A 22,289-nucleotide genomic window follows, 5' to 3' on the forward strand; every position below is an offset into this window, starting at 1 on the left:
GTAGAAATATTTTAGTCCAACCACAAATCCTGTTTGCCCCACTCCAATGATGGGTGCAGTTGAAACAAAGGCAAAAGATAGTGAGACGAAACCTCCAACTTTTCATAAAATAATTTTATATACTAATAAAGTTGTGTTCACAGTACACTGGTATACACTGAAGAACGTCAGTCTCTTCATTTTCTCATACGAATCCCCAGAACTAGGGTCAGGAAGTTATCTTCTTCCCTGCCTTAAAAAAAGTGTAACAAAAACAAAGGGGTAAACAGGAGCAGGGTGACCATTTGGGAGTTTTAACTGATGTGGGAACAAGCAAGGTATGGGCAGGAATGGATAAAAAAGCACAACCCCAATTTTTACCAAAACCATCCCTCCTCAACACTGTTGTTAGTGGAAAAGCACAGTCACGCTTAATGAGGTCTCCTTGTGGCCTTCCCTCCATGAGAACGTTCTTGTGCATGGTGCGCACTGACACAGACCAAGCAAGAACTGCTTTTCAAAGATGGCAGCAAGTAAGGAAATCTTCCATTTTCCCTATAGGTGGCACATCTCTGCTCCTGTTGACCTCTCAGTCACAAAATATACCCCAAAAACCAGGGCAGAGAGACTTGACAGCAGATTGAAGATGAAATGAAAAGAAACAGAATGTGGTGGTGCAGAAGAGAGTACCGAGGCAGCAAAACAAAGGGATATCGGCAGGGAAATATGCCCACCAAAAGCATTACAGTGGCTTCTAGTTTTAGTAAGTACACTTCATGTTTTTATTATTATCATTCTCATAACAAAATATCACATCCACACAGGGGCACATCATTTGGTTTTTTTTTATGACAAAAAATAAAAATAAAGAGCAAAAAACAAAATAAACATTTTTCTTTAGGCACCGGCTGTGGGATGTGGTTTGAAGAGCATTGCTTCAACTGGAACACAGAAGGCCCAGCTTGGGGAACCTGTCCAAATCTGGCTCAAGGGAACTCCCTTCCCAAAGTCTCCTGGATAACGAAGTCCTTGTGGTGCTACAATAGAAGAAGTACTTTGATTCACTGTGTCAAAGTTCCCAAGATGGGACAAGGCACTCCCCTGTGAACAGGCAGTCCGGGATCACGAAGGAGAGGCTGCTCCAGGCACCAGCTTCACACCCATATCAAAATCCCCAAACCTTCTTGGAAATCTACCTCCACTTTCGTTCACAGAGTGCTCAGTAAAGGCAGCGGGTATCAACTTGGCTATTGCTTTCAGGAATTCAAGACCACTCCCAGAAATCGGTGAGTCAGAGGATGGAGTGGACATGCAGGGTACCAGGATTGGGTGTGTCTGCAACACCCTACAACACAGAGACACATCGGATACTTTCCAGGGGGAACAGTAGACACGGGCTAACTGTTACTGTATTGGGGTGTAGTTTGCCTTTGTTACAACAGGGCTATTTAATTCAAAAAACAATCCAGTGCAGTGGTAAGGGAAAACAGCGTATTCATGTGCAGAACCAACAAAAGAAAAGAAAATTCACTGCAGCCACCTCAAAGGCTGCACCATAACCATCTGGCTTTATCAGAAATGTCAAAGAGTCATTAAACGCCTTCTTCGATGAACACTACACTGGTTCACAGTGATTCGGAGAGTTGGATATTTGCTAGGCCCATACAAGTCCAGTAGTGAAATTGTCTACTTTATTATGAGCCGGCATGATGCACAAGCACTGGTAACTGGTCTGTGGTTGCTTATTATGCCTTGCCGAGAGAATTCTGGATAGCAATTCAGGATGGGCTGCTCACTGTGGGTGGGACTGAGAATGGTTATCACACCCTTACCCCTTGCAGTTGCACCACAGAAGAGCAGGTGATAGCATGCTGTTCTAAGAGCATAACAGCCCACAATATTTAACAAGAGTTGGATAAAGCATTCATTGTAACGTCAGATTGATAGAAACCAGATCAAAAGCTGCACATCTAGCCAGCAGCTGAGAATTGTGTGGCTTGTCCAACCCAGTCTTGCCTTTTTACATTGTTTTCAGTTTAGGCCACCTTCCAGGTGCTCCACAGTGGTTGTGTGTGAATTTCAGATGAGGCTTGGTGAAACCATAAGGCACCTCTGCGATCAGTTGCTTAACCAAATCCTTAAGGCTGCAGTTTGGTTTATTTCAAAGTATTTGTGCTGCCCTGGGATCTCCCTACTTTATATATTCATATTTATATATATATACTTTTTTGGCTCCTAAAGTACCACAGAAGGTTGGGCTGAGGCACGAGGGGTCTTTAGGGTCTCCCTCTCGTCGCTTTGCAAGCGGCTCCCTGGAGGCATCTTGGGGGATCCTCTCTTGGAGGATGGCCAGTCCCACAGAGGGCCTTGTCCATGTTGAGGGCTGACGGGTCCCTGTCTCAGTCTTTCACCAACCGATAGATGTGATGTTGAGCGCCATGCTCACTGGTCGACACTTCAAAGACATACGCAATGCAGAGGAGCAGCTCCTGAGTGTCGCGGTTGGTGACCACCTGCAAATAGAAAGGGAGTTTGAATAGAAAGTCAAGTGTATAGTGAGATCTACTAAAGGAGGGACTGAAAGATAGCAGGGGATATCTTAAGGTCGAGCTTGGTAGAACACAACAGTGTGTAGAAAGAAGAGAAACATGAGAGGAGAGAGAAGTGTTAGGAAAGATGATGGAAAAAAAGGAAAATTAGTCTGCGATATGAGAAAAACTGGGGAGAAGTAGGTGGATAAATGAAAACTGAATTACAGTGTGATGGAGAGTGATGAACCAAGATTGTAATTCTTTTTTCTTCCATTATTTTCCGCCCCCATCATCCAATACCTCTACCATTGTCTGTCCCATCCCACCTCCTTCCCATACTCCATCTCTCACATTATTGTTTTAGCATCCTTCCGATCCATTCCTCCCACTGCCCCCTTTTTCATCTCTGCCCCTTTCATCCAAATGCTCCCGGTACCTAACTCTCTAAGTGCTTCTCCCACTTCCAGTCATGCCCATCTCCCTCCCTTTATTGTGTTGTTGCTCTTCCATTCTATTTGTCATTTCTGCTGATCTCTTACTTTTATTTTGTTCTCCCTTTCATCCTATTTCCCCACTGTGCCATTCTGCGCATTTGTGCCCATCCAACCCCTCCTTCTAGATCATCTCCTATCCCCTCATTTCTTTTCTCCTGCCTCTTTCCCTTTTCCTCCCAACCACCCCTGTTCCACCCCTCCTTCTCTCATCTCTGACTGTCTATCTGCTATCCAGGAGTGGTGTGCCGCCAATGATCTCTGTCTTAATGCCAGTAAGACCGAGATTCTCCTCACCAGCACACCTGCTCCACTCTCTGGTTGGCCCCTCTTGGCCCTTTTCCTGCTCCCACCTGTGATGCTAAGAAACTCTGGGACATCTTCGACTCCACATTCTCCTTCTCTCCTAACATCTGTGATGTCTCTAAGAAGTCACACTACCAGCTAGCTATACCTCCTCAGAGGTATTCTTCTTTTCCTCCCCTTCCTCCAGAGGCTCACTGTATCCAGAGTTCTGGTTCTCTCTAGGCTAGACTACTGCAACAGCCTCTTTATAAATCTGCCTGCTTCTACTCTCTGCCCTCTGCAACTCATCCAGAACAGTACTGCAAGACTTGTCCATGGCCTCAAGCCCAGGGATCGTATCTCTCCAGGACTAAAATCCCTGCACTGGCTCCCAGTGGCTGCGGGGATCAAGTTCAAAACCCTCTGCATTGTCCACAAGGCCTTCTGGGACCTGGGGCCTCAATACCTTCAACTCTCTCTGCCTAAATATCTTCCTTCTCAAGCTCTTCGCTCATCCGTCTCCAACTCCCTCAGGGTCAGTCGCTTCTCCAAGCAACGAGTGGTGGTAGATCTCTTTCTTCGACTGGGGCCTCCCTTTGGAGCAACCTGCCTGCCTCCCTGAAACTTGAGGAGAACCATCTCCGGTTCCGCAAGCACCTCAAAACCTTCCTCTTTGCTTCTGCTTTCTCTCCTCCTCTCCCCTGCTGAACTCCTGGCTGAAACTGAAACTGCACTGGTGACCTGGCTATCCTCTGATCTCGGGCACAGGACCCCTCCCCCACCAGTTGCAAACCTGCACTGCCTCCCTGGCAACCCCCACACTTGGCGACTGTTTTCTGTATCCCTACAGTCCCCTACCAGCACTTGACACCTGATGTCTGCACTTACCCTTGCACTTGCCACCAGCGAGCCGCACCTTTTACCTATTGCTTTTATTATTCTATTATTTTACTGTTGATCCCATGTACTGCACAACCCCCCTCCACATTCCCCCTTCCCTTCACTTGCACAATCTCAATGTCACCTGGCCTAGTAAGATCATTGTCTCGGTCTTCCTTCTCTTCCCCCTCCCTTGCCTCGTCGCGCCTGAAAACACGTGTGTGTATAGGTGCGTTACAAATGCCATATATATCCTGCTCGCACCCACACATTTCTTGGCTCCACTCTCTCATCACATATGGCCCTGCACTTTCCAGTCGCCTTGTCCCATCTTTTCCCCTACTTTTATTTTCTCTCCCTCTCTTACTCCACTCCCTCCCTTCATCTTTCCCCACCCCATTCATTTCCCACTCTAACTTATTTATCTGCCTAAAGCCTTTCCTTAAAATGTCTACTTAACCCTCTTCCCAAAAGCAGTCCGCTGTCATTTCTCACCTGGAGGATGGTAAAGTTCTCAAGCACGCTGTTCATCATGTACTTCTCAGGCAGCTGCTTCAACTTGTGAACAAAGTTGATGAGATACTCACACATGGGTGAGCGGTGGATGCGGTACAGAAAGCGGCCATTCTCAAACCGTGCATACTCTGTCTGTAATATTACAAGAAACACCAAAATAGTTAATGTCAAAGTACCATAGGATGATTAACCTCTATGCATTGACAAATACATGTTGCCCTCCTTATTGTAATGAGGGTAACTTAAACAGTTCTCCCATTTAACACCCAATGCCAAGCCTCCTTTTTGATTTCCTCTTTTAGACAACACCGGACTATACCACGGAGCCCTTAAGAGCAAATATGTGACCCGCCGGAGTGAATACCTGCTCTGCCGCAGATTTATCTTCTGTAGATTACTACGCTAGCCACCCAACCGACACAAGTCTGAATGAGTTGCTGGACAACCATCCTTCATTTTCCAAATAATTAATTAAAATGGACAAAAGTGAATGGGGCTTTTATATGACATCTGTCACAGTGGCACAGGCAAATATGTGATCATCTCTTCACGTGGGAAAACTTAAAAGATACTTCACAGTACTCCAAGCTAGTCCTGCTTGGGGATGGTTGTTCTAAAAAAAACGTGAATCTGTCCTATTTAGAGGATAGCCCTCTTCCCCTCTGAATCACTAACAGTGGAAATCTACTGACCTAGTTGAGCAAAGAGTATAGCTGCACCTGAGTAAACTGACTCCAAGTTTGCCTAAACCAGAGGAGGTATACGTCCTCCCACCAGACACTGGTTTCTTCATTGCTCCCCTTCCGTCTGCCAGGTTTTTCTGGTCTTGATGGGGAACTAATGGACTGAACTCTAGCAAGCACATTCCCAGTCAGTTTGTAATATTATGACTCATTGCTGGCATTAACATTTTGCTATGGCCACCAGATAGGACAGAAAGATAGCTGTCGATTTTTCAAACTGGTGTGATGAATGACATACAAAATAAAAAAAAGTGATTGATACTGTATCGCTAGTTTTACAGGCTTGTAGCCTAGATATTCAATAATGGCTGGTTATCGAATAGCAAGATCAGTACGGCTGCGACTGTAATGAGAGAACTCTGAAATTCGCTGGAAACCCGCAACACCTCAAAGCCTATCACATCCAAGTCATGACACACTGGCCCTGATTCACAGAGCGTTTTCCAATGGGGTTTTGCCATTATAAAACGCTTCTGTGAATTGGGCCCACTGAGTTTGCGATCCACAGATTCCCTGACATTTTAGGATATGCGTTTGGTGGATTCTCTGAAACATGTGTGCAGGATGCAAGGGGGCTTTCTTAATCGGAGGAAGAGTGACTTCTTTTAGGCATTCCTTAACTCGGGTAGCAGTAACTGTGGGTGAGCATTAGAAGTCAACTCTTGTGAGTAGAGCAGTGTTAAGAAAGGATTTATCTTTTTAGCACATTTCCCTCCATTTTTATGGACGCCCAAACGTTTGCTTTTATTTTTTACCTGAGCTAAACTTTTTACAGTGCACTTTTGCTCATATGTCATGGGGGAAATTACGTCCTTTAGGCTGTCAGTACTGGGAATCATTGTTTCCCTTAGTCTTGTTACTTTGTTGCCACTTGTGGTAATTTATTATCACTTTTGGTAACTTATATCATTGTACAATGCAGTACAATGGGGTAATACTTTTTCCCCTAGACCAAAACTCACAAGATTTTTGGTTACTTTAGGTGTGCGTAAGGGACAAGCTGGTGGCAGCAGTGTTGCTATCTTTTTGTATATTTTGGTTGAGCCTTACCATGTTTACCGCATTTGGCTACCTACTGTGGCTAGTGTCCAAACATGGCCGTGCCACAAGGTTTTTCATTTTCTTGGCCATCTTGTCACTAACCCTGCTTCCTGACCTGTGAGGACAGAAAATCCCCATATGGACTTCCAGTGCCCAGAGAAAGCTGAGGCTTGTCGCAAGCTATTGCAGGGCCATGTGTGTTTGCTACCAGGAAGTGGGTTGCGACTGTCGGTTCCCAAGCCACAAACTGGTGTCAGTGTGTCTGAATGCTATACATGAGCTGTGCCACGGGGTTAAGGGGTCTGTGAGGGGGTGTGGTGTGGTGTGTGTGTGTGAGAGCGAGAGAGAGAGAGAGAGACACCTGCACCCGTTCCAGAGAGTTAATGGAAGAAACCTGAAGGAGCCAAGTATCCTGTCCACCTGCAAGGTGTGTAAGGAAACTATTGACCTGTTGGAAGGAGACCGTGGACCTGTTGGAAGGAAGATATGATGTGGCATTTATAACGTGCCTGTAACAAGTGTTTCTAGGCGTGACAAGGAAAGAAGGGGGAAACAAAGGGAGGACAAAATAATGATCTTACTAGGCCTTATGTCATTCAGATCGCGCAAATGGCAGGTGGCAAGTGTAGTGCAAGAAGGCAAGGCATAAAAGGGATTTTGCCTTGGTTTGGGCTTTTGTTTTGTTTTATTTATTTATTTATTTCATTTGTAAAGCACACAAACAACCCTGAGGCATAGGGGCGTTGTTGCAGGTACAAGTCAAAGAAGCGTACTTTGTCATATAGTTAGCAGATTATGTCAGTAAGGAGAACAATCGAACAGTTGCATAGAAGAGAAAATAGTATCATGCATGTTGGTGATCAGAATGCTGATAATATTTACAGGACTGTGGGATGTGTGGGTGGTTAAGAGAAGAGCTTGCTTTTCAGAGCTTTGCGAAAGATCCAGTACAATTTCTCGGCCCTGAGCAAGGGGGAGGAGGTAATTCCAAAGTTTTGCAGCAAGGTAAGGGAAGATTGAACCTCCTGCTGTGCATCTCTTGACTTTGGGCACGACTAGGTGGTAAGTGTAGTGGGGCCTTTTGGGTCTGGAAGAGTGTGCCTTGGTAATTCTGTGTGTGAGGTATGAGGGAGCTGTGTGAGTTTTACAAACGTGGAAAACTGTTTGGAGGGGAACCAATAACGCACACGTTCCAACTTAGATGGTCCCCTCCCCTCCATGCAATCGCCATGTCATATAACATGACTCCCATTGTGTCTGTAGGACAGGTTGACTAAGTTTGGTAGAGATTCATAGTAGTTTCAGGGTTATGAGACGGCTCAGATAATTTTAGATATTTTTGGTACCAATACGACATTTTTAAGAGATTCATTTTTAAAGCACTTGTGACAGATTTTTAGGCAGCTGATTGCTTATTGGGGAAAACGTTTCAGCACAGTCTGAGCCAACCGAGTGAGGTGAGTTTGTGGCAAATGAATAAACTCTTTGGTTCCCACAAATTCAACTTGCCCGAAGTCCCTGAATTCCGCCCCTTCCAGATCCCCACCTGTCCAAAGCACACTCTTCCGAGAGCCCACCATTTCTGAAGCTGCACCTGCTCAATGCATGCCTTGTCAGAGGACACTCTACCCGGAGTGCCTTCCCCTGCGCTTACTCTGCCCAAAGCCATCCGAGAGCTACACCCTAGATCCAAACCACAACATGCCGCAAAATCTGATTGATGAGCGCTTACATTTGTTGGGTCAGTATCCAGTGATATAATCGCTTGAAAAAATATCGAGGGTGACTCGATATTTTTTTTTAAAGGCACTATCCAACACTTTCCCCAAATATTCTAGGACTGGAGTTTGTTTATATAATTGCACCAGTCCTAACATATGTTGGGGAGGGTGTTCAGTGACTTAATAAAAATATTGAGTAACCCTCTATGTTTTTTCCAGCGATTATATCACATATAACCGCTGGAGCTCGCATTGCCCAGAACTTTTACTGCCCAGAGTGCATAATGCCCAGATATTGCCCTCCACCAGTCTCGCCCCCAGCCTGAAGCACACATTGATCAATGATAATGCTGCTCCATTCTAGAGCAACCCTGTTAAACGCTCCCTACACCCTATACATCTCATACCCTTGGCTCATATTATTCAGAGCATGCACTTGACTCTCCAGCAGCTAACGGCGGCTCCTGGCCAGAGCTCATTTTCATAGCTTCCCGTTAACTACCCCCAGAAAAAACCCTGTCCACTAGCATTGCACACGCACCTCAACTTTTTCCACCACTTGCTTTCCGAAGGAACAGACTTTAGAGGAGCAGGTAATTGTCATGTTCTCCGGGCTCTCATACTGGCTGCTTACACCATAGAACATGCCAGGCTCATCCTGTACGCTCGTATTGAGATCCGCCTGTGTTAGGGAAGAAGCAACAGATGGGAAAATATGAAAAATTAGTGGTGAGACTAGCGACTTATTTAATGAACGGAGAGACAGAAAAAAACACAGGGGGGGAGCTAGGTAAGATTTAAAACAAAAAAGAAGCAATAATGGGAAAAGCAATAAATATATAAATGAAATCAAGAAAAGGATAAATAAAACAGAAAGGTCAAAGGTTGAAGTAAAGAAGAAAATACAAGCAACGAACAAAAAACAAACACTGGAACAAAAAAATGGGTCCATCCTAAACCAGCATAACACTCACCCAAAACTTGACAAGGAAGAATGCGTTTGGAGGTCCCTTCTCATAAAGTTCCTTCAGACCCCCCTTCTTTTCAGGGAACTTGTCGTAGATCTGGTGTACATCAACGGCCTCCAAAAGGGAGTCGCTGTATGTGGGATTGGACTGGCTGATGTGCACAAAGAGGTGTTTGTTGTACTATGGAAAAAATATAGAAGCCATACGGTCAGTAACCACACAATGCCGCAAGGACTGCAGGTGCTGTGGAACGCTTTGTAATAAAAGTATTAAAATAACATTCGGAACATTAACTCCTCCCAAACAAAATCCTATGAGTGCATCAAAACATGTGTTTAAAAAATAAAATAAAAATAGTATGCCATTCCCGTCCCTTCTTATTGTTCGCAACACTTCAAAACAGAAAATCAGTAGTCAACAATACTTACCGCCATCCTAGGGACATTTGGTGCTTTGTGCCAGGGAGTATGGGGCGACGTGAGTTTTTAACACCAAATACCATTTAGATGGCATAGCAGGATAATGGGAGCTTGTTAGGACGCTAAAAACTCACCCAGATTAAACCTGTCTACCGCTGGTAAAGTTCATATACAAATGTTGACAGTGTACGAGTACCAACAGGGAAACTGTCTGCCACATTCAATGACTGTTTTTGCGAAGAATGGAGATACACCTGTGGGTTAACAGGGAATCTATATATGTTGTACACTACACTCAAGGTGCAGTCACCCAACAAAAAAGGGAAAACCCCACATAGACAGCCAACTGTCCATTTTAGAGAGAAATATGCTAAAACAACCCCTACAGCCTTTATTACTGGATCCTCGGCTCTTCAATGCTATAGTTCTTCAAGCCGGCAACTACTGCAGCTCCCAAATACTCCTTCTGGCCCTGGTGCCTAAAGGTGGGCGTCCCTCACTGCTGTGCTGGCCTGGAACTTCGAATGACTGCTGCTGCTGCTTCACCTTTGCCCCTCATGGGACATTGAATTGCCTGCTGCAATGGTCTTCATCGTGGCACTGTCTCATGCTACCTGGCTGGATTATTTTTCTCCTGAGCCACCATTGACTTACTGTGTGGTACCTCTGCAGTCCTCGTTTGCTCCTGGAATGGCTGAGGTGCACTCTTCCTCGTGGGTAACTGACTGGAGACCCAAATGGCACTCAGCCAGACCCAATCCACTCCCCGCCTGCTGGTTGCCCTGCCTTCTGAACCGATCGCTTGTAAATTGTATCCACCTTGTTTTAACTGGTAATGGCAAAATACCTATTGTGTTGGTCACATTATACCCAATGGAAAAACGTTCTAAGACTCTGAAAACTCCCCTAACATGACTAAAAACATTACTTGTATCTGCCATTTTTCATTTGTTCACGTTGGAGTCCTGGAGTTGTCAGAGCAATTCTTATATTTTTAAAGTACTTGCGTGCCAGTTGCTTTGCCACGGCAGCAGTTCCCTTTGTTTCAATGTTACTAAGTGGATCGAATTCTATTTCAATGATTCTGTGCTTATTGAGTCTTATTGAGTTTTAGGGGTAAACTGGATCCTTCATAAGTTATTGTTAGTGCAGTTTTAAGCCACTGTTGGCGAGTTTCCTTAATAATCGTAATGTATGTTATTATGGGGCTGTGCGCTCCAATCTGATTTATTTGCAAAAATGATTTGACACTGTAGTTCTCTCAATCAAGAAGACATTTGTTGCAAGCTGCATGTATTACATTCATACATTCTATTCGTGATTCATCTTATTGATGAATCTGCTGCTAATGCGTGAAGTTTTACTAATTCCAAACATCTGATGGTGTCCTGAATAGTATTGGGTTCTACCTTTTGTGTACGTTCCCTATTTATTTACGTTTCCTCCAATCAATGACACTTGTTGCAATTTACATGTATTACGTTCGTACATTCCCTCTTATTTCCGTTCCCTCAACAGGTGTTTCCCCATTAGTTTTTAATGGTTCTTCAAGAGAGATTTTTAAAAGGTTGTGATCTACTTGGAACAAGAGACATAAAATGTTTGTTGGTCTACTCCACGTTATGATTCTTTGGAAGGTTATACTGATTTGTACAATGTGCTCACTCTTAACGACATGTGAACATGCATATATTGAATAAATTGCGTTAAAATGTCTTAATAGAACTCACTTGTTTGCTCCGTATCCTGTATGTGCTTGTGCTTTAAATTGCAGCTTTTAATTCTGGTTATTATTCGAACTCGTACCTAGTATACAATGAAGAAGATTTTGTATATACTGCAAATCTGATCTGTCTGCTGGTTACCACTTTCTAATGTCCTTGCGGTATACTTCTATTGGCTTACCTTTCTGCGCTGTAAATGCTTTAATTTCCATTCAATTTCAGTTGTAGGAATCAGCGCCAGACGCAGCTTACGTTGGCTCTCAGTAGCCCAAAGTGTCTCCCTCAAAACGCTCGCCCTTACGCATAAATGTCTGGCCAACCAGGCGGCCATTTACTTGGCAAGCAGATTTACACCCCACACCTCTACCCGACCTCAGAGAGCAGCCCAAGTTCAATCCCTCGCCCTACCTAGGTTCAAGCTGCAGAAAGTGGGCGGCGTTAGCTTCCCGGCCCTTGCCACTAAACTGTGGAACTCATTGCCCAAACTACTTAGATCAGAACCTTCCTTCCACTCTTTCAAGAGCAAAGCCAAATTGTGGCTTATTGCTCAAGAAACTCATAAGTCACTTGCTACATCGGCCTAAACCTACCTTAGAATAGCTCTGTACCATTGTAATTGCCATTGTCTGACATGCACCGTGAATGCAATGCTCTATAAATATCCTGTAAGTAACTTGTTTGTATGTATTCTCTGTATCATGTCCTACCGTTCTCACTGCATAAGATGTCACTATAACCTAAGATATGCACCCAGATGCCTTTGGGCCAGGCGCGCTATACAAATAAACAAAATACAAATACAATAAGATAAAATGGCAAACCAGCTGGCATTTGGTATCAACTCATTATTTCACAGCGGAAATGCCTTATTTCGAACTGTGCATTTCAATGCATTTATATGTGGGGGGTGGGTTAGGGTAATAAATATTTTAAGGCGGGCATAAGGGGTGGCGTGGGGCGGCTCCCCTGCATATAAATGTGTTGAAATGTGCCAGGGGTGGGGGGGGGGGGGGGTGGATTCCTTATTTTCGGACGCATAATTTGGTTTTCTCGAAAATAAATTATGGATCTCTGCCATTTTAGGTTAAGCCAGGCAATGATGAGCCAAACCTGAAACCTCAACTGGAGCTAATTTAGGAACAGTCGGGAATCGAAAAACGCGGACTTGCACACACATCACAAGATGTCCAGGTTATTTGTTCAATTGGACATTATTACGTAGGAAGTGGGGGAGACTCGCTGGGGGGAACAGTGTTGTCACTCTGGTATTTAACACAGAACTATTTCTTTTTCTGCCGAACTAGGGAACCATTCAGCACAACGTGAATTTTAGAGGCCAAGTCGCAATTGCAGTCAAAGTAAAAGGAAAGATTTTAAGCCTTCGATGTGGGTAAAAAGGATTGTGTGGAGAGTATACATTAATTTGGTTTCTTAGGCCTCAAAGAACAAGTTACTTACCAACTGTAATGTTCTTTCGACTGGATGTTCCTCCCACGTATTCCTCATCTTGTGATAATTTGTTTCGGCAGCTTCGCTGCATCGGGAAAAAAAATTCGGCAGAGTGCGCTGTGCTCGAGGTCGTGGCGTCAAATGTCCCTCGACGGGCTCCGTACCGTGTCGACATCACCGATGGTATAAATGGCTGGAGCCGCGCCCGTTGGCTTCAGTTCTGTTTTTTCGAGGAAATACTCGTGGAACATCTAGGCGTATGCTGTGACTGATAGGCCCATCGTGAGAGGAAATTGAAAGAAAATGTAAACTATACTGCGGGATAGGCTGGGAGGGTTGATGAGGAATACGTGGGAGGAACATCCAGTCGAAAGAACGTTACAGTTGGTAAGTAACTTGTTCTTTGAATGGATTGTGTCCTCCCACGTATTCCTCATCTTGTGATAGATTCCCATAGCAGTGACTAATTTGGAGGTGGGAGTGCTAGTTTTTATTTTCATGTACAGAGTGAAGTACTGCTCTGGCAAATAAGTCCCTCATTTGAGGATGAGGCATCTAAGCAGTAATGTTTGATGAAGGTATGCATTGATGCCCATGTTGCAGCTGAGCAAATATCTTTTGCAGGGACTCCCCTCTTCAAAGCCGCAGAAGTAGCCATTCCCCTTGTGGAGTGAGCACGTAACCCATCCGGTGGGTCTTTTCCTGTTAATCTCTAGCATTCCAATATAGCTAGAATAATCCAGCGGTATATGGTTTGTTTTGTCACCGCTAACCCCAATTTACGACCTGTGTATCCCACAAAAAGTTGGTCGTCTTGATGTAATTTTGACATTCTTGCAATGTAAAAAACTGAGAGCCCACTTGGGGTCCAGCCTATGTAACCTCTCCTCTTCTTTTCCCAAATGAGGAGGAGGAGGATAGAATGTTGGTAAAACAATTTTCTGCGACAAATGGAAGTCGGAAACTACTTTCGGTAAGAAAGATGGTTTTACTTTCAGAATCACTTTGTCTTTATAAAAAGTGGTGTATGGAGGTTTACATGAGAGCCTGTAGTTCACTAACCCTGCGGGCTGATGTTAATGCCACAAGAAGGATAGTTTTTAGCGTTAAAAGCCTCAATGGACATGAGTGCAGAGGCTCAAATGATATACATGTTAGGAATTTAAGAACTAAATTAAAATCCCAGGTTGGAACATGAAATGGTATTGGTGGATATACATTTGTAAGTCCTTTTAAGAACTGTATTATTAATGGTATTTTAAAGTAAGAGACCTCTTCCGAGGAGCGCTTAAAAATGGACAGCGCAGCAAGGTATCCTTTGATTGATCCGATCTGGAGCCCCTGATTGGCTAGATGTAACAGGAAAGAAAGCACCATTGGTGTGCCACATTGAAAAGGGTCAACATCTCTATCCTTGCACCAGTTACTGAATTTATTCCGACGACACCGGTACAAAGATTTCATTGCTGGCCTCCTGGCCGAAAGCAAAATCTCCATTACGTCATCTGGAAGATCCCAATCCTTGTATCTCAACCTCTCAGAAACCATGCATGAAGGTTGAGTGAGTTGACCTCTGTATGGAGAACACAACCTTCCTCTTGCGAGAGAAGATCCTCTCTTTGTGGAAGACGTATTGGAGGGCAGATGGGCATGTTCAGAAGGTCCGGGTACAACGTCCTCCTGGCCCAATCTGGGGCAATTAGGATCATGGTTTCCCTGAACTTTCTCAACCTCCTGATTACTTGAGGAATCACGGGGACTGGAGGAAACGCGTACAGCAGGGGAAAATCCCAATCCACTGCGAATGCGTCTCCTAGAGCTCCTCTCGGAGGAAATTCTCTTGAGCAATACTGATCGCACTTCCGGTTTACCGAGGTTGCAAACAGATCCACTTGAGGGGTTCCCCAAAGGGCGAAGATCTCTAGAAGGACTTCCTGAGCCAACTCCCACTCGTGGGAGACTGTGCTCTGCCTGCTCAGAGCATCTGTTGCCATGCTCTGCTCTCCGGCTAGGTGAACTGCCGATAGAGAGATTCCTTCTTGTATTGCCCAGAACCAGAGCTGCATCGCCTCTCTGCACAGAGGTAGAGATCCTACGCCTCCTCCTTTGTTGAGGTAGTACATGGCCACTGTGTTGTCCGTCATTATCAGGACATTCTTTCTCTGTACGGAGGGCAGGAAGGCCTTCAGAGCTAGTCTGATTGCTCTCAGCTCCAAAAGGTTGATATGTTACTTTGCATTTATATAGCGCCTTATGTACCATTGGTATGGTCTGAAGGCGCTGGTAGGTTGAAAGCCCTCGGGAACCGAAGTTCAAGTCAGTAGAGAGAATAGAGAGAGTCAAAGGTGCATGTGAGCACGGGATATGTGTGCAGCTGGTGTGGCATTCGTGTGATAGCTGCTTCTTAGCGGTAGGTGTGGTGGTTGAGAGCTCAAGAGTATGTGTTCGTTCTGGCAGGTTGTTATCCAGACCGATTTTGGCTGCGTTAGGCCTGAGGAGAACGCCTAGGCTGGAGGGTGTGTAACCAGCAGTGTTTAGTTAGGGTGATGGGGAGTAAGAGGCAAATGATGGTATGAGAACAGTGATACCGAATGGTGTCATAGCATTGCTGTGTTCTAGGTGAGTGGTGGTGTAAAGAGGAGAGTAAGCGTGGAGATGTGATATGGTGGTTTACCATAGGTGCTTGAGATCGAGCCCACTTTAATAGTTCCATGTACTCTATCCGTTCCTTGTACTCCGACTGTTCCATGCATACGACCGTTTCAAGCACTCAAAACCGTTCCTTTCAATGCTCTTTCAGACGTTCCATGCACTCCAAGCCATTCCATGCACTCCGGTCCGTTCCATGCACTCCAATCTGGACTTCATCTGCTTCTCACTGGCTGTTTCCACTCTCCTGGCCATCTGTTGTTCTCGTGCACATGTGGAGTTTGTGCCTGGGTGCTGACCATTCCATTAGGTAGGTGCACTTTCTGTGCATTACTGTACCTCCTGGGGAATTATTGAACCTGAAAAATCGAAATTTGAAAAAAAGGAGAAAAAGAAAATAGAGGAAATGTGCATAATATTGTTGGAAAGGACTGTTTTATTTGGCATTTTCATCGTGCAGCCATTTTTTGAGCTTTTTGATACCTGGAGCTGCGTTGCTATTTTGAAAGCACTCGTTTTTTCCTACTATTGCTGCTTATTTGACTGTTTTTGGCCCGTCCAAGATGGCCGCCGTGGTTTTCTTTTTTGTGTAGGCAGGCTGTGCTGAATCACCTCTCCCTGTGCTGCACTCCGATTGGTTGCTGAGTGTTTTCTTCCATCCAATCAGGGACCAGCAGGCTTCAGCTGGCCCTCTCAGCAAAGGCCCAATTCCAAGGCCCCTGTCTGCTCCCTGTCCGCTTTCGGAATGCTAATTGGGCTCCTCCCTGCACCTTAACCACAATGATGCTGCCACCTCACTCCTCTAAGAAATCCGGTCTGCCTCGACTTTGCCACCTCCAGAACTATGGGTTAGTTCCCTCCTTATGGACTCACTTCTACTGCCTTTGACTATCACTGTTCTTTCTGCTTGCTGCTCCCATGTTGTCATCCTGCTGCGCAGTGCTTCCTAAAACCCTTTGCTAACATCCGATTCCAAGATTGAAAAAGTCAAATCTTGCCGTTTTTGCTTTGTGCTAAAAAGTCAAATCTTGCTGTTTTTGCTTTGTGCTAAAAAGTCGTATCTTGCTGCCCATTGCAAAATTCTCTGTATTTTGCTTGTATACTGTTTCTTCTCTGTAACTTGCCAGCCCAGTGACCTCACCACTCTCTTTTGTCTCACACCTACCTGCCTTAGCCCCCCCCCCCCCCCCCCCCCCCAAGTATCTCCATGCTCTCCTTACTTCCACCCCATTGGCGCTTTCTGTTTCTCCTATCTTCTCCAACTGCTTCTCCATTGACTATCCTTCCCTTCTCACTAAGTCTGGTAGGAAGAAGTTCAAAAAGGATATCTTGGCCTCTAATCCTGGTCTTCCTATCGCCGACACTTACTCCAATGCTTCCGCCAGACAGACCATTACCGACATCCTCTTTGTCGTTCCTTCGCCAGATCTATGGACTCCTCATATGGTCTCTGTGCTCTGCCCCATCTCCTCCTCTCCCATTAATGCTGGCACTCGCTGGGAAGTTCTCATGGCTTCCTTCGACTCTGCTAAAGTCATTAATGTCTACCTAAATGGCACTGTCAAGGTCCAAGGCCTTCAGGCCAATCTCCTCCTCTTTGATAGGCGCTTCCCTCGCGTCATCAATTTCCTCTCATCTCCTGCTGTCCCCTCCTCTCCCCCCTTGGCTACCTTGCCCTCTCGCTCCTCCTCCTCCTCCTCTGCCCCTCCTAGGGCTCTTTCTCCTCGCAGGGCGTACCTCTGATCTGTACCCCTCCCCGGAAGGTCTTTAAGGCTGGCAACCTTCTTCATATTGCCACTCTCAACTCTCGCTCTGCCGTCAAATACTCCTCTGACATCTGCCACCTCCTTGAAGAACTCGACCTTGATGTCCTTGGTCTTACTGAGACATGGTTCACGGCCAGCTCTGTTACGAGCTTTGACACTCTCCTCCCTGATGGCTACAAGATCCTCTCAGCACCCAGATCCTCCCGGTCCGGGGGGGGGGGGGCTGCCCTGATCTTTCCTGAGTGGATTCCTGCCTCTATCATTCCCACTCAGACCTACTTCTCTTTTGAATGCCGTGTCTGTAGGCTTTCTCTCTCGCCTACCCATTCTCTTACTGTGGCTACCATCTACCGGCCTCCTGGTCAAATCACCTCATTTCTCTCTGAGTGGTCAGACCTCTCTCCCCCCTCCTGGCCTCTACCACTCAACTCCTCCTCCTTGTGGACCTAAATATACATTTAGACTCTCCTTGCTCCTCCTCTGTACTCTTCTGTGACCTCTGCAACTCCCTCTTCCTGTCCATCCTCCCCTCTGGCCCGGCTCATTCTGCAGGGCACACACTCAATGTCTTGATCTCCTCTGACCTCCCCCTCTTAATCCCTCTGACCACTCCTCTCTCCTGGAGCGATCACTCCCTCCTCTCATCTCATCTCTCCCTCTCTTCCCCCCAAGCCAAGCCTACCCCAACATTGCCACCTACCTTCTCGGACATCCGGCCCATGAAGCGTATGTCAGTTGAGGCTTTTGCCGCCACTTTTTCTCCCCCCCCCTCCACCTTTGGCTGTCTCTCATCCTGATACAGCCCTGTCTCTGCTCTACTCTTCAATTTCTGAGACGCTTGATGCTCTTGCCCCTGTCATGAGGATCCGTTTGAGGTCCAAAGCCAAGTGCAATCCCTGGTATGACTCTGACCTAGCTACACTTAAACGTAAGTGTAGGGCAGCTGAGAGGAAATGGAGGACTTCCTGTTCATCCTCTGACAAACTGGGCTGTCGCCTACTACAAAGGCAATACCGACTCTCTGTCTTCACCAAGAAGAGTCCACATTCAAGCTTGTGTCTCTGCGGCATCTAACAACTAGGCCAAACTCTTTAAAATCTGCAAGGAGCTGGCCAACCCTGCTGCAGTCTCTACCCCTCCTGTTGCCTCCCAGGCTCTTTGCAATGACCTTGCCTCTCAATTCATTTCAAAACCCAGGACATCCTGTCCACCCTCTCCACCCACACTCCTCCTCTTCCCTCTCCATCTGTGCTTGTTGAACCTCATTTAGCCACCCTCCCACCATCCTTCTCGTCCTTTCCTCTTTCACCCCTGACGAGGTTGCTAGACAAGTACGATCTATGAACGCCTCTTCAAAACAGGTTCATCCCTGTTCCTCTAAAACCATCAAGGACCACATTGACACCCTTGCTGATTTTTGCAAACACTCCTTTGCCTTTGGATCCTTCCCCTCCCCTCTGAAGCACTCCTTTGTGCATCCTCTTCTCAAGAAACCCACAGCTGATCCTTCTTGTCCAGCTAACTATCTCCCAATTTCCATTACTCCCTTTCTTGGCAAACTCCTGGAAAAGTTGGCCATCTCTCAGCTTAACCTTCATTCCAATTCTGTTGGCTGTCTCCATGACCACCAGTCTGGCTTCAGAGCTGCCAGAAGCACGGAAACTGCTCTCCTAAACATCCGTGAAGATCTGCTCACCAACCTTGACTCTAACAATCCCTCTGTCCTCATCCTCCTCGATCTCTCTTCTGCCTTCGACGCGGTCAACTATACCATCCTGCTCAACCGTCTCCGTGAAAACCTGGGTATCACTGATCAGGCTCTGGCCTGGCTGACCTCTTTCCTCTCAGATCGACGTTCCCAGGTCCAACTTGGGTCCTTCCTTTCATCTATCTTCCTCTCTACCTGTGGGGTTCCCCAGGGGTCTAACCTCTCGCCCTGGCTTTTCAACCAATACCTGGCAACTCTCGCCCACTGCCTTACCATTTTCTGCTCAGATTTCCAGTGCTACGCTGACGACACAACTCATTTTCAGGCTGCCCTCTGCCACCTCCTCTCCCTCTCTCATCTCTGACTGCCTAACTGCCATTCAAGATTGGTGTGCAGCCAATGATCTTTGTCTGAATGCTAGCAAGACAGAGATCCTCCTCATTGGCACACCTTCACCATCCTTTCCCCTCACTCTCTGGCCGGCCTCCCTTGGCCCTCCTCCTACCCCCACCTGCGAGGCTAAGAACCTCGAGGTCATCTTTGACTCCACCCTTTCCTTCTCCGCCCACATCTCGGAGGTCTCTAAAAAGTAAATTTTCCGACTGCACCTCCTCAGAGGTACTTTCCTCTGCTTCCCCCAGAAGCTCATGGTATCTCAAGCTCTGGTTCTCTCTAGCTTGGACTATTGTAAAAGCCTCTTTCTAAATCTACCTGCCTCTACTCTCTGCCCTCTGCAACTAATCCAGAACAGGACTGCAAGACTTGTCCTTTGCCTCAAGCCCTGGGATCGTATCTCTCCAGATCTGAAATCTCTCTACTGGCTCCCAGTGGATGCAAGGATTAAATTCAAAACCCTCTTCATTGTCCATAAGGCTTTCTGGGGCCTGGGACCAAAATACCTTCAGCTATCCCTCAGCAAATACCTCCCCTCAGGGCCAGTCGTTTTTCTAAGAAACGAGCTGGGGGTAGATCTCTGTCTTCGGCTGGGGCCTCCCTCTGGAACAGTCTCCCTACCACTCTAAAACTTGAGGAGAACCATCTCTGGTTCCGGAAGCACCTCAAGACCTCCCTCTTTTCTTCTGCCTTTGCTCCCCCTCTCCCCTGCTGATCTGTTCTCTCTTGGCACCGTGCACCTGGCTACCCTCTGTCTTTTGGGCCCAGGTACCTCCTCATCCTGCCACCCTCCTGCACTGCCTCCGGGCCACCCCTTGCACTGGGGTCTGTATCTGTACCCATACAGCCCCCCCCTTTTCTTCCTGCACTTATCAGACCTACCCTGTCTGCTGCCTTAAACCTAGCACTTGCAAATTGCTGGCTGCATTACCACTGTTTGTTGCCTTTATTATTTATTTATTGTTATTTATCTGTTTCTCCTCTGCTTCGCACTTTCCACCTCTCCCCCCTTCCATGCACTTTCCCCCTCCCCCCTCTCCCATGCACTTGCGCGTTCTCAAAGTCACTGGGCCTAGTAAGATCGCAGTTTTGTTCTTGCCTGTTCCCCTCCCTTGCCTTGTCGCGCTCTGAAACACTTGTGTACGAGTGCAATAGAAATAAAATATCAAACAATCAATCCGTTCCATGCACTCCGATCCGTTCCATGCACTCCGATCCGTTCCATGCACTCCAAGCCAATTTTATGCACTGCTCCTTTAATTCAATCTACCCACGTTATCCTTTCTCCATCCACATAAGTCATCTTTACATGTTCGATCCACTTCACTGGTTCCACCCATTTCGCACGTTCCGTCAATTTCACTGGTTCCACCCACTTCACCGGTTCTAAACACATCGCTCGTTCATCCACCTACTTCATCCGTTCTACCATTTCACCCGTTCCACAAGTTCACCTATTGTACACCAGTTCATCCGTTCCAACCACATACTTCACCCGGTCCATCCACATACTTCACCCGGTCCATCCACATACTTCACCCGGTCCATCCACATACTTCACCCGGTGTAGTCTGGACTCTGATGGAGACCAATATCCGCTGATTGTCAGATTGTTGATGTGTGCTCCCCACCCTGTGAGTGAGGCATCCGTCACTACTGTTATCTCCGGCCATGGTTGCCAAAAGATTCTCCCTTGAGGATGTTGTTGTTGCAAGTCCACCATGATAGATCCTGAGCAACTGCGCTCGGGACTTGCAGAAGACCTGACATATTCCCCGAGAATTGGGACCACTGAGTTCTGAGGGCCCATTGGAGGGGTCTCATTCTCAATCTGGCCTCTGGCACCAGAATAATGCAGGATGCCATGAGGCCGAGCAACCTCAGGAAAACGAAGGCCGGTAGATGCTGGGCTTTATGGAATTTTGTTACCATCTGCTGGATGTGGCGAGGCTTTCCCCTAGGAAGTGTCCAAGACTGTTCCGATAAATTGGAGTTGTTGGGATGGTACCATGTGGGACTTCTTGAAATTGAGGGAGAAACCCAGGTTGTGGAGGAAGTGGCAGGTGATCGACAGGTGTTCCTGAGCTTGTTCTGGAGAACGTGCTCTGATTAGCCAATCATCCAGGTAGGGGTATACGTGAATCCCCCCCTCTCCTGAGAATCGCTGCCACTAACGCCATCAGTTTGGTTAAAACCCTTGGGGCGGAGGTCAGCCCGAATGGCAGAACTCGAAACTGATAGTGAGAACCGCCAACTGCAAACCTCAGGTATTTTCTGTGCTTGGGATGGATTGGCACATGAAAATAAGCATCATGAAGGTCCAATGATACCAACTAGTCTTGGGAGTTGGAGAGCCTGAAGGATCTGCGAAAGGGTTACCATCTTGAACTTGTCCTTCCTGAGGAATTGGTTTAAATTTATCAAGTCCAAGATGGGTCTCAATCCTCTGTCCTTTTTGGGGATGATAAAATAGGGGGGAGTACCAGCCTTTGTTCGTCTCCACTACAGGTACCTGTTCTATTGCACCTTTCTCTAGCAGGGTTATAATTTCCTGCCAAAGGAGCGGATCTGGAATTTTGGTAGAGCTGGCTCCTGGTGGATGATCTTGAGGTCTTTTTATGAAGGGTAGGCATTAACCTTGAGCTACTGTCTCCAGTGCCCATGCATCTTAAGTAATGCCCCGTCATTCTTCCAGATGCTGAGAGATTCTGCCTCTCACAGGTGTTTTGTATGGTAAGACCTCAGAGATTTGGAGGCGGCTGCAGGAGCGGCTGAGGGCATAGATGCCGTTCCTGGAGATGGCTTTGTAGTCTTTGTTCGTCCACCACGAGTGACATTTCTTCTGCCCCTTTGAAAGCCCTGTCCTCTTCCTCTACCAACAGAGGAGTAGTATCGAAAAGGAAGACCCCTCCAGGAAGATGAGCCCAAATAGGGTTTCTGAGGCTGTCGCATGGAGGCACTAAGGGACTTTCCTGCCGCTTTCGAGGTCTGTAGTTTTTCGAGGCTCTCATCAGCCTTACTACCAAA

At 46.5% G+C, this 22,289-nt stretch overlaps 1 protein-coding gene across 5 annotated transcripts in view; it reads right to left on the minus strand.

Moving 5' to 3' along the window:
• Positions 1 to 737: 737 nt before the first annotated feature.
• Positions 738 to 22,289, minus strand: part of LOC138526347 (transcriptional enhancer factor TEF-1-like) — a 261,859-nt gene continuing 240,307 nt past the window's right edge. For all 5 annotated transcript variants that reach the window (XM_069636988.1, XM_069637018.1, XM_069637012.1 and 2 more), the window contains 4 exons: positions 9,161 to 9,334; positions 8,728 to 8,868; positions 4,661 to 4,813; positions 738 to 2,492 (listed from right to left, as the gene is read on the minus strand). In XM_069636988.1, coding sequence (XP_069493089.1) covers positions 2,379 to 2,492; positions 4,661 to 4,813; positions 8,728 to 8,868; positions 9,161 to 9,334 — 582 coding nt within the window. In that variant the 3' untranslated portion in view covers positions 738 to 2,378. The remainder of the gene's footprint in view (positions 2,493 to 4,660; positions 4,814 to 8,727; positions 8,869 to 9,160; positions 9,335 to 22,289) is intronic.

Source organism: Ambystoma mexicanum, chromosome 1q (genome assembly GCF_040938575.1).
Source record: "Ambystoma mexicanum isolate Mex_15411 chromosome 1q, UKY_AmexF1_1, whole genome shotgun sequence".
Lineage (NCBI taxonomy): Eukaryota > Metazoa > Chordata > Amphibia > Caudata > Ambystomatidae > Ambystoma > Ambystoma mexicanum.